The sequence below is a fragment of the Balearica regulorum genome, chromosome 27, assembly GCF_011004875.1.
Source record: "Balearica regulorum gibbericeps isolate bBalReg1 chromosome 27, bBalReg1.pri, whole genome shotgun sequence".
NCBI classification, from domain to species: Eukaryota; Metazoa; Chordata; class Aves; order Gruiformes; family Gruidae; genus Balearica; species Balearica regulorum.
Window position 1 is genome coordinate 3589685 of NC_046210.1, and position 10691 is coordinate 3600375.

Sequence of the window (10691 nt, forward strand, 5' to 3'; positions counted from 1 at the left end):
ACACCCACTTGCAAGGGTGGGTGCAGATGCACCCCGGACTGAGCAACTTGGGGGGGGACATGCAGAGTGGTGGGGGCTGCTTGGGGCACCTAATTGCAGCTTTTCCGGAGTCGGCGGGACCTGGGCTGGGCCCCGGGCTGCTTTCCAGCTGCACTCTTCGTCATGGCTTGTTTTTTATTGCAGAAACTTTTTTTTTTTTTTTTTTTTTAAGGATTAAAAAACAAAATTATAAAATTTGGCTTCTACCAGGTTGTGCCATGGGAAGAGGTGAGCTGGGGGGGGCTGTCCCCCCTTCCTGGTGTGCACGGGGGGTGTCCCCATCCCGGTGCGAGGTGTGGATGGGGGGGCTATCCCCGACCCGGTGCCGAGGGGGGGGGGTCCCCATCCCGGTGCCTGGTGTGTACGGGGGTCCACCCCTCAGGGCTGCCCCCCCCCCCCCCCCGGGAGCAGTTTTAGGGCTAAGGGCCCTTTCCAAACCCCGCACCCCAAATACCCCTCCGACCCCTCCGCAGCTCCATCCCCCGCCCCCCCCACTCCATCCCCATCCCGTCCCCGCTCCCCGAACCCAGCCGGAGCCCGGGCCCGGAGTGCAGCCCCCGCAGCGGAGGGAGGTACCGCGGCCGGGCCGCCCCCCCCGCCCGGCGCCGGGCGGAGCCACCGCAGCGGGGCAGCACCGGGGCGCAGCGGAGCGCGGCGGGGCCGGGACCGGGGTCGGTGCCGGGGTCGGGACCGGGGTCGGTGCCGGGGTCGGTGCCGGGGTCGGTGCCGGGGTCGGTACCGGGCGGGCACGGCCATGCTGAGCCGCCTGGGCTCGTTGCTGCAGCAGGCGGTGGAGACGGTGAGTGGGACCGAGGGGGTGCGGGGGGGGGCACGGACACAGACGGCGGGACCGGGAGGAGTGGGGGGGCTTCCATGCACCCCTGACCCCGGTCCCGGTGTGCGCAGCGGGAGCCCAGCGTGGATCTGCTGGAAGCCTTCACCGAGCACTGGAAGGGCATCACTGGCTACTACCTGGAGGCCACGGGTGAGTAGGGTGCGGGGAGGGGGTCCTTGTGCCCTAGGATGGGGTCCTCATGGTGTGGGAACAGGGTCCCCATGTCCTGGGAGAGGGTCCCTGCGCCCTAAGATAGGGTCCCATGGCCTGGAAATAGGGTGCCCTGAGACGGGACCCCATGCAGTAGCAGGGCACCATGCTGACCCTAGTACACTGCAGCTGAGCTGGCGTGTGGGGCTTTGGCATGGGACACCCTTTCCTGCACCCCAGGAGGACGTATCCAGCTGGGTGCTTGGCCCTGCCTGGCCCCGACCTCCCAGCACACTGGTGGGGTCAGCACAGGGGACTGGGGTGGGTGCGGATTCTCCTGGGAGCGATTGCAGGCTGGGGGCACGTCTCTCTCCGGGAGCGTACTGCTCTCCAGGAGCACTAAAAGCAGGGCCTGGAGAGCTTCAGCCCTTTCCCCGGCAGGATCTCGGTCCTTCCCATCTGGCCCGTGCCACCCCTTCCTCTCCTGGGCCGTGCGGGGGGGGTCTCCAGGGCTGGCAGCGCCAGGCAGCACCCCGCAGCCCCCCAGGACAGCCAGCAGCTCCGACCGCGGCTCTGGCCCCAGCGGGGACGGCCAGCAGCTTGCTAGGCCATGAGCGGAAGGAGCAGCCTCGAGTGCTGCTGGGACTCCATCATCACATTGCCATCTAGCGTCGTCCCCGCTAACGGCAGTGGAGGGGGATTCTGGGCCAGCATGGCTGGGGGTGCTGCTGGTGAGCACCTCACGGTTGCACCTGGGCACCCCACCACGCGTTGCTCCCCTTGGCGAGCGCGGCGGCACGCTGCCGGTACCTTGGGGGGACACGCCATAGCCCCCGATCCCTGTGCCCGCAGACGAGAGCATCCCTGCCAGACGGACGGACATTCCCTGGCGCCTCAAGCAGATGCTGGACATCCTGGTGTACGAGGAGAAGCAGCGCCCGGCGGGGGAGACGGGGCCGTGCCTCGAGTACCTGCTGCAGCACAAGGTCCTGGAGACCCTCAGCACGCTGGGCAAGGCGGAGGTGGGTGTACAGGCACCTAGGAAGCCAATTTGGGGCGGGGGGCTAAGCCCCCCTGTGCTGCAGCACCCGCAGCCTTTTCTAGCTGCTTTGCATGGTGCTGCTCAGTAATTTTAATTTTGAAGCTCTTCTAGCTGGGCAACGGGAGTTTGAGGTTGGGGTGGTTGGCTTTTTTTGGGGGGGGGGGGGGGCTGGATTGCTCAGTGTAAGATCCCCATTGGGCTCCTTTCTGCTGCTCCTGAATGATTCTTGCACCCCATCACATCCCTGCGTGCACAGGAAGGGTGTTTTTTTCACACCAGCAGCCTGTTTGCATAACCGGTACGTTGCTGCTTGGGTTCGCAGGACAAGGTGGTTTTAGACAGCCCCCTCTCAAAGTAAATATTGCTCAAATATAATGCTCTGCTGTGCCTTTGTTGCTAATAATAATGAGGCTCCCTATAAATAGCCTTTCATTCAAACAGAAGCAAACGCTAGCACAGCGTGAGCTTCAGAAACATGCGCTGGCCCTTCCCTGGCCGTGAGGATTTGGTTTTTTTGGGGTGCTGGGCTTTAACTCCCCGTTGCTAGCATTGTAGCAGTGGGAAAGGGGGGGGGGGAAAAATCCTCCTGTTTTTTTCTCTGCAGGAGAGCTCAGTTCAGAGAACTGAGTTCAGTCTCTGAATGCTAAAGGCAGAGAGAGGAGCCTGCGGCAGGTGGGAGGTCCTGGGGGGGTCTGTGGGCCCCTTTGCATCATTTTTGGGGAGCAAAACTGGGGTCTCTGCTGAGCGTGTTCTTGCAAGCCACCCACACTGACTGCTGGCTGACCTGGCAGGCAATTTGGGGCAATTACAGGGTAATCGGGTAACTGGGCTCTCACCGATGCCTCTCCTCGTCTCCCTCCCAGTACCCCCCTGGGATGAGGCAGCAGGTCCTCCTCTTCTTCAGCCGGGTGCTGGGCCAGATGCAGCACCCACTCCTGCACTACCTCAACGTGCACAGGCCGGTGCAGGTGAGCCCCGCGCTCGGGGGGCTTCTCGGGGACCGGCGGGAGGTCCTGGCCGGCGGTGCCGCCGGTGATGCCGCGTTCTGGGGCTGGCCGCATCCCTGCCAAACGCTGCCGGGAACCGATGCCCACGGTAATGGGGCGGCACTGCTGCACCCGGGCAGGGTGGGAGAGCAGCCGGCAGCCCGGCAGCCCTCTCCTTGCCCTGCCAGAAGCTGCTCCAGCTCAGCGGTGACCGCCTGGGCTCCGGCACGGAGAAGGAGGAGGTGCAGTTCGCGGCCGTCCTCTGCACAAAGATCAAGCAGGATCCCACCCTGCTGGCATACATCCTGGAGGTGAGCAGCCCCGGGGCATGCCTGTGCTGGTGGGACACATGTGGGGTCATCTCTGGGGTTTGGCTCGTTTCATTGAGCTTTTTCACGCGCTTTGCAGCTCCATCCCCACTGCAAAGCTCCTCGGGGTGACTGGGAGGAAGATGGTGGCTTATGAGGCTTTGCTGCTCCTCTTCCTCTCCAGGGCAAGAGCATCCTGAATGAGAGGAGAACCCAGGAGCTGCCGGCCAGCCCCGTGGAAGAGGGTGCGGAGCATCCCCCGGGCACTGCCACCGCTGCCGGCTCCCCCCGAGCCGAGCCCTCCCCGCCACGGAGGGACAGCAACCTCGTCACGTCCTTGGTGGGGCTGTGCAAGAGCAAGGTAGGGGGAAAGGGCTGGCAAGGAGGGGACAGCGGGCACCGCTGGTCGTGTGACACCACCTCTTTCCTCCTCCTCCTCCTCCTCCTCCTCGCAGAAGAGCAGGATCGCGCTGAAGGCTCAGGAAAACCTGCTCTCGCTCGTCGGGCTCGCCCAGGAGGCGGCTGCTGCCTGCCTGGTGCGGAGCAGCACCCTGTGCCGGCTGCTGACGGGGCATCTCTGTGACCTCTACAGCGCCGTGCCCGCCTGCACCGACCCCGCCGATGTTCTCGCCCTGGAGAGGGCCAGCTGGAGGTAAGGTGGGCACTGGGCAGGGTCGTGCCCAGGCACCGCCGAGGCTTTGCCACAGCCCCGTGTCCTCTACCCCGTGCAGGACACAGGGGGATGCTGCCAGCGAGGGGATATTCCCGGGGAAGGAGAGCCTGGCTGCCTTCTTCGGCTGGCTGGACTACCTCGATGAGCTGGTGATGGGTGCCCACCCGGTAAGGAACACCCAGACAGCCCCCCCCAGAGCGTGGGCAGCCCCTTGCCCACACCACAGCTCAGCCTCTGCTGTCACCGGCAGGTCGTGGCGGATGCCATCACCGAGGCTGTGGAGGAAAAGTTTTTCCAGGGCATCCTGCAGCCGCAGCTCCTGCAGATGTGAGTGTCTGAGGCACGAGACAGCAGCTGGGGGAGGGTTTCTCTATCATGGACCCCCTTGGGGCCGTGACTGTGGGGTTCCCCTTGCCTGCACCTCCTTTTCCCCCGCTGTGAGATGCTGCGGTGCTGTCTCAGGACGCCCCTCGCAGCATCCCACCCTGTCCCCGGCAGGTCCGAGCTCGCCGTCCTCAGCGCCACGGCCATGCTGACGGGCACGGTGCGGCAGATCTGCGCATCTCCCCTGCTCCACCGCCTCGTGCTCTTCCTTCTGGGGCCAGACCGGCACCCCGAGACCCCGGCGGATGCCCCCCACCCTCTGCGCACCCAGCTCATCAACCGCTGCAACCACCTCTCCGACGAGGTGAGCCCCATCCTGGGTGGAGGGGACACGGGCGATACTGGGGGGCAGTGCCGGTGGTCTCACGCCACTCGCCGTGCCGCAGATCAGCCTGGCCAGCCTGCGGCTCTTTGAGGAGCTCCTGCGGAAACCCCACGAGCACGTGGCACACAGCCTGGCGCTGAGGAACCTGGAGGCAAGGGGCTACCTACAGCGCAGCCCCCCCGTGCCTGATGAGCGCGGACCCCCCGAGCCGGACCCCGACGAAGATGGGCTGTGAGCAAGGGGGCCGGGGCAGGGCAAGGGGGGGGCAGCCCCCCGGTGCCCACCCAGCTAATGGCCCTGCACTGGCCCTGCAGGGACCTGGAGGAGGATCCCTACTTCACCGATGGATTCCCAGATGCCGGCTTTGGGACGGCAAAAAAGCCTCTGCCAGGATCGGCCCCATCGGGGAAGGGGCAAGTGAGCGAGGTGGTCAGCAGGTAGGGATTTGCAGGGGCTACTACAGCATGGGGGGGCTGTATCCCCCTCCACATCCCTCTCCCGTGTCTTCCAGCTTCCTCTGCCTGGTCCCCGAGGAGGCGAAGACCTCCTCGTGCATGGAGGAAGGCGGCTACGACACCTACGTCCATGATGCCCTGGGCATGGTGAGTGGCTGGGGGGGGATCCCCATCCCCAGCGGTGCCAGCCCCTGCTCTGGCTCTCACCCACCGTCACCCCCTCCGCCAGGTCCAGGCGTGCCAGGCCAGCGCAGCCCCGTGGGGGTGGCCCTTGGCCCCCCGGCCCCTCGACGCCTGCCACCCCGAAGAGGCGTTCTACGAGGGCCATTTCCTCAAGGTGCTGTTTGACCGGATGAGCCGGATCCTGGACCAGGTATGGGGGTGCCCGGTTGAGATGCCAGGGACGTACTGGGGTCCCTACTGCCCCTTGCCTTGGTGTGGCCGGGGGGACTGTCCCCCCAAAAGCCCTCTCCGCTTGTCCCCGCCAATGGGGGCTCAGTGGCTGCTAATGCCACCGATGCTCTTGGCCGCTTCACCCCCACTATGGGGGCCGCGGACCCTGGGAAGGAGGGCTGCCACCCTCCGCTCTGCGTCCCCAGGGGTGCGGGACTGGCACTAGCCATAGCAAGGTGATGCATCCCCTAGTCAAATACCCCCCAGCTGAGTCCCCGCTGGGGGATGCTGGGGGGGGGGGGACACGACACATTATCCATGCCAGCTCCCGCTGAGCGTCACCCCCCCCGCCCCAGCCCTACAGCCTGAACCTGCAGGTGACCTCGGTGCTGTCCCGCCTGGCCGCCTTCCCCCATCCCCACCTCCACGAGTACCTGCTGGACCCCTACCTCAACCTGGCACCCGGCTGCCGCTCGCTCTTCTCCGTCCTCGTCAGGGTAACGTCACCTACTGCCAGGGGTGGGGGGGATGGACGGGATGGGGACACCCTGGCAAAACGGGGCCTGACTGTCCACCCCCCCCCCCCCCCCCCCACCTCCCCCGCAGGTGATCGGGGACCTGATGCAGCGGCTCCAGCGTGTGCCCCATTTCAGGGCCAAGCTGCTCCTGGTGCGCCGGCAGCTCATGGGGCTGGTGCCCGGAGAGCAGTAAGTGCTGGGGAAGGGGGGGGGGGCATGGGATGGGGGCAATGCATGCCCTTCGAGGGGGGTGTACCCCACGGAACCCCCATTGCTCGTCTTCCCCGCAGGATGGACCACACGATGCTCTTCAAGGGGGTGGTGGTGCTGGAGGAGTTCTGCAAGGAGCTGGCTGCCATCGCCCTGGTCAAGGGACCGCCTGAGGGGCCCCCCTGAGCTGCAGCTCCCCGGCCCCCCACAGAGCACCCCCTCTTCGGCCGGGCTGCGGTGGCCACTGGGGATGGCCCAACCCGCGTGCCGGTAGCCTCTGGTGGCCCTGCTTGGACTGGCATGTCCCCAATAGCTGGGCATGGTGGTAGCACCCCGGGAAGGACATCGGCCTCGCTGCGCCCAGTGAGGAGGAAGAGGAGGCACAGAGTCCTTCACCGTCGCCTTGGCCAACCCGGAGGTGATGCCACCTCCCCCGTGCAGGATGTGGCCCCTCTGGGTGCAAAGTGAACCATGCTGCGTTTATTCCTGGGTGGTGGGTTCCTGCTCCCCCTGCCCCGTATCGGAGCTGCCCCCAGCCCCCACTAACCTCAAGCAGGATTTTTTTGGGCAATAATGGGCTGTGCAGGCATGGTGCTGTCCTCTGCCTGCGTGGGGCAGTGCCCCCCCCTCGGCTGCAAGAACTCAATCATCTCCCCGGGCTCTGGGGCACGGGGTACGCGTGTGTGTGTGCGTGTGTGTGTTTGTGTCTCCTGCCTGGCGGGGATGGCGCACCCCAAACCCCGCACAGCCGGGCACCGTGTCCCCTGGGTGATGGGACTCTGCTACAATAAAGCTGTGAGCTCAGCACCACCTGCTGCACCCCTGCCGTCTGTACTGCGTCGTCTCCCTTCCCAAGCACCCCCCAAAACCAGGCTCCCCGCTCTCCGCCCCCCCCCCCCCTTCAACCGCAGCCAGGCAGATGCAAGAAGCAGCAGCCGGGTTTATTTCTGCTCTGGCTGGCTCTCTCCCCCCCCAACACAGCACCGTGCTCTGCCCCAAAACATCCCCCCGGCCGTGGGCAGCACATCCTGGGGCTGTCAGCCTCAGCCACGTGTCCCGGTCAGACCCCCGTGCCCAAAGCCAGGTTGTCGGGCACTAGCTGCGGACAGGCACCGTGGCCGCAGCACGGAGCCGCTGCAGGATGCGGCCCCTCAGGCTCTCCTCCTCCACACGCCACCAGCGGAAAGCAGGGCTGCACAGCTCGGGGGGGGCAGCCCCGGGGCTGCTGGGCGGGATGCTCAGCAGCATGTTGAAGCAGACACCGTCGGCCCCCCCGGGACCCCCAGCCCGGTGCTGCAGCCCCAGCAGCCCCAGGGGTCCCGGGCAGGGCTCCGGCGGCAGGCAGTCCCGCAGCAGCCGCAGCACGGGCAGGCGGAAACCCCCGCGGACCTCGGCCGGGGACGTGCCGCAGGCTACCACGGGCAGGTGGGGGGTCCCGTCCGTGCCCAGCAGCACCCAAAGGTTCCCGGTGTCATTGGCGAAGGCTACCAGGAGCCGCAAGCAGAGCAGGGTGCAGGGCAGCTCCCGTGGCAGCGTGGGGGGGTGCGGGGGGCTGCGGCGGTAGCGGGCAGCGAGGTCCAGCAAGGGCAGGATGTCCAGGGCTCGCAGCGGCAGCGCGGAGGGGTCCCCGGCCCACCACGCCGCTTGCAGGGACTCGGCATCAGCCTCCTCCAGGGTCTTCAGGGTCCCACCTGCGGGCAGAGAGACAGCGATGTCCTGGAACAGGGGTGGCAGGGGACAGCAGGACCCGGCACCGCACTGGCAGGGGGTGCCAGTGCCCGGTCGTGGGGCTGGTGGGGGGCACTGAGACCCCATCATGGGGCTGACAGGGGACACCGATAACCCGCACGGGGCTTGTGGGGGGCCGCCAGTACTGGTGATGGTGCTGGCAGGGAACACTGATGCCCTGGCACAAGGGCTGGCGAGGGATGGGGACGCCCTGGCACGGGGCAGGCAGGGGATGCCAACGCCCTGGCACAAAGGTGACAGGGGACACCAATGACCTGGCGCAGGGCTGGCAAGGGATGGGGACGCCCTGGCACGGGGCTGGCTGGGGATGCCGATGCCCGTCATGGGGCTGGCAGAGGACACCGATGCCCCAGCACGGGGCTGGGCTGGCAGTGGACGTGCCAGGTGAGCCGCGTCCTTCCCACACCCCTTCCGAGCACCAAACGGCACAGGCACGCACCGGTGGGGCGCGCGAGGAAGGCGAAGCGGATCCACGCCGGCCCCCTCTCCTCCAGCGCCAGCAAGGTGAGGGGTTCACACTCCAGCCCCGTCTCCTCCTTCACCTCCCTCCGCATGGCTGCCACGATGTTCTCACCGGGCTCCATCCTCCCGGCCGGCAGGTACCACTTCCCGCGGCATTCGGGCTTGGCCTCCTGCACCAGCAGCACCCTGTCCTGCAGGGACGGAGAAGGGTCGGGTGGGCACCGGGCACTGCCGGGGTGGGGGTCTCGGGGGGGGGGGTGGGGGGGGCTGCCTCACCTCCTCGTTGAAGAGCACGGCCAGGACGACGTAGCAGGCGTTCCTCCCCAGGCGGATGGGGCCGGTGGGTGGGTGGGGGCCCTCAAAGCGTGCCCCCACGTCCCAGCTGCCGCCGCCCAGCACCGCATCCAGCTCCGCCGCCGGAGCCTCCCCCATGGGACCAGGGGCCCCGCAGGCTGGATGGGGGCGGAGGGGGGGGGTGAAGCAGAGCCCTCAGGCACCCGCTCAGGGGGTAGCGGGGTTTTGGGGTGGGGAGGGCACCCCCCAGACATGCAGGCGCGGGGACAGGGAGCCTCGCCGCTGGAGGGGGTAGTGAGGGAGGGGGTCCGGCGATTGCGGGGTGCATGGGAAGGTGCAATGCGGGAAGGGGTCACCCGGCGGCTGCGAGGTGCCGGAGAGGAAGGGTTTGCTGGACTGGGGGACGTGGAGGGGGGTGTAAGAGGGGAAGGGTCTGCTGGGCGGGGGGGGCACGTAGCAAGGGAAGAGCTCGGTGGCCTTCGTGATGCAGGGAGGGCTGCAGAAGGGAAAGGGTCTGCTCGACTGGGGGACGCCCAGGGGGGCGCAGGAGGGGAAGGGCTGGCTGGACTGCAGCATGTAGGAAGGGAAATAGTAAGGGAAGGGGTCCCTAGGCTTGGGGAGGCAGGGGGGGCTGCGGTAGTGGAAAGGCTTGCTGGACTGGGGGAGGCATGGGGGGGCACAGTAGGGGAAGGGCTGGCTGGACTGCAGGGTGTACAGGGGGCTGTAGGGAAAGAGCTCGCTGGATTTGGGGATGCGGGGAGGGCTGCGGTAGACGAAGGGCTGGCTCGACTGCAGGATACACGGGAAGCTGAAATAAGTGAAGGGTTCGCTCGACTGGAGGAGGTAGGAGGGAAAGGGTTTGCCGGACTGGGGCAGGCTGGGGGGAAAGGGGCGGCTAGACTGGGGGATGCTGGGGGAGAGGGGCCTGCTAGACTGGGGGATGCCCGGGGTGGGGTAGGAGCAGGGCTGGCCGGGCTGCGGGGTGCACGGAGGGCTGGGCCAAGGGCAGGAATCGGCAGGCTGCGGGGGCCAGGGCGTGCTGGACTGCAGGGCGCTATAGGGGAAGGGCTGGTCCGAGTACGGGGTGCACAGGGGGAAAGGCGCGGGGGGCTGTGGGGTGCAGGGGGGCAAGCCGGGCTGCAGGGTGCAATAGGGGAAGGGCGAGCTGGACTGCAGGGTGCGAGGCGGGGCGCTGGGCGGCAGGGTGCTGGGCTGCAGGGTGCGAGGCGGGGTGCTGGGCTGCGGGGGGCGAGGCGGGGTGCTGGGCTGCGGGGCGCAGCGGGAGAAGGGTCTGCGGGACTGCAGGGTGCACCGAGAGGCGCAGCAGCAGAGCAGGGCTCGCAGGAGAGGTGCACTAGGGCGAGGGTTCGCGGGGTGCAATAGGGGAAAGGTTTGGGGGGGCTGCGGGGTGCAACGGGGAAGGGTTTGGGGTGCAGCGTGCAAGAAGGGAAGGGTCGGGGGGGGCTGCACGGTGCAAGAAGGGAAGGGCTGGGGTTCGCAGGGCGCAGCAGGGGCCGGGGTTCGGGGGCTGCGGGGTGCAGCGGGGGCCGGGGTTCGGGGGCTGCGGGGTGCAGCGGGGGGCGGGGGTGCAGCAGGTTGGGAAGGGGCGCGGGGCGCGCGCAGAGCCCCCCCCCCGCCTCCACCGCGCGCATGCGCCAGGGCACTCACCGCGTCCCGGGGCTCAGCCGCGCGGCCCCCGCCCACTTCGCTCGCCGCCCATTGGTGGCTCCGCGAGACCGGCTCGCTTTCTATTGGTTAGTCCTGCCGCCACTTCCCCTCACGGCTGCGGGGCGGGGCTTGGCCTTAAAGGGGCCGGGAGGGGCGTGGAGCGGTTGGCGGAGCAGGGGGCGACTGCGCAGCGCCCGGAC

General features: G+C 67.7%; 2 protein-coding genes across 2 annotated transcripts; one reads left to right on the forward strand and one right to left on the reverse strand.

Moving 5' to 3' along the window:
- The first annotated feature begins 635 nt into the window (after window positions 1-635).
- Window positions 636-7128, forward strand: FHIP2B (FHF complex subunit HOOK interacting protein 2B). Its single transcript, XM_075736577.1, has 17 exons — window positions 636-838; window positions 946-1024; window positions 1877-2046; window positions 2930-3034; window positions 3241-3363; window positions 3545-3721; window positions 3816-4012; window positions 4092-4200; window positions 4284-4360; window positions 4532-4721; window positions 4804-4973; window positions 5057-5179; window positions 5254-5344; window positions 5427-5570; window positions 5947-6087; window positions 6197-6297; window positions 6399-7128. Exons 1-17 carry the CDS (start codon window positions 794-796, stop codon window positions 6502-6504), a joined length of 2148 nt encoding a protein of 715 aa, XP_075592692.1. The 5' UTR covers window positions 636-793; the 3' UTR covers window positions 6505-7128.
- A 237-nt stretch (window positions 7129-7365) lies between these two features.
- Window positions 7366-9814, reverse strand: NUDT18 (nudix hydrolase 18). Its single transcript, XM_075736606.1, is given in 5 exon segments — window positions 7366-8009; window positions 8507-8720; window positions 8806-9009; window positions 9012-9362; window positions 9364-9814. Coding segments are annotated over 5 exon segments (1401 nt in total). The 5' UTR covers window positions 9400-9814; the 3' UTR covers window positions 7366-7413.
- Between the last annotated feature and the right edge of the window lie 877 nt (window positions 9815-10691).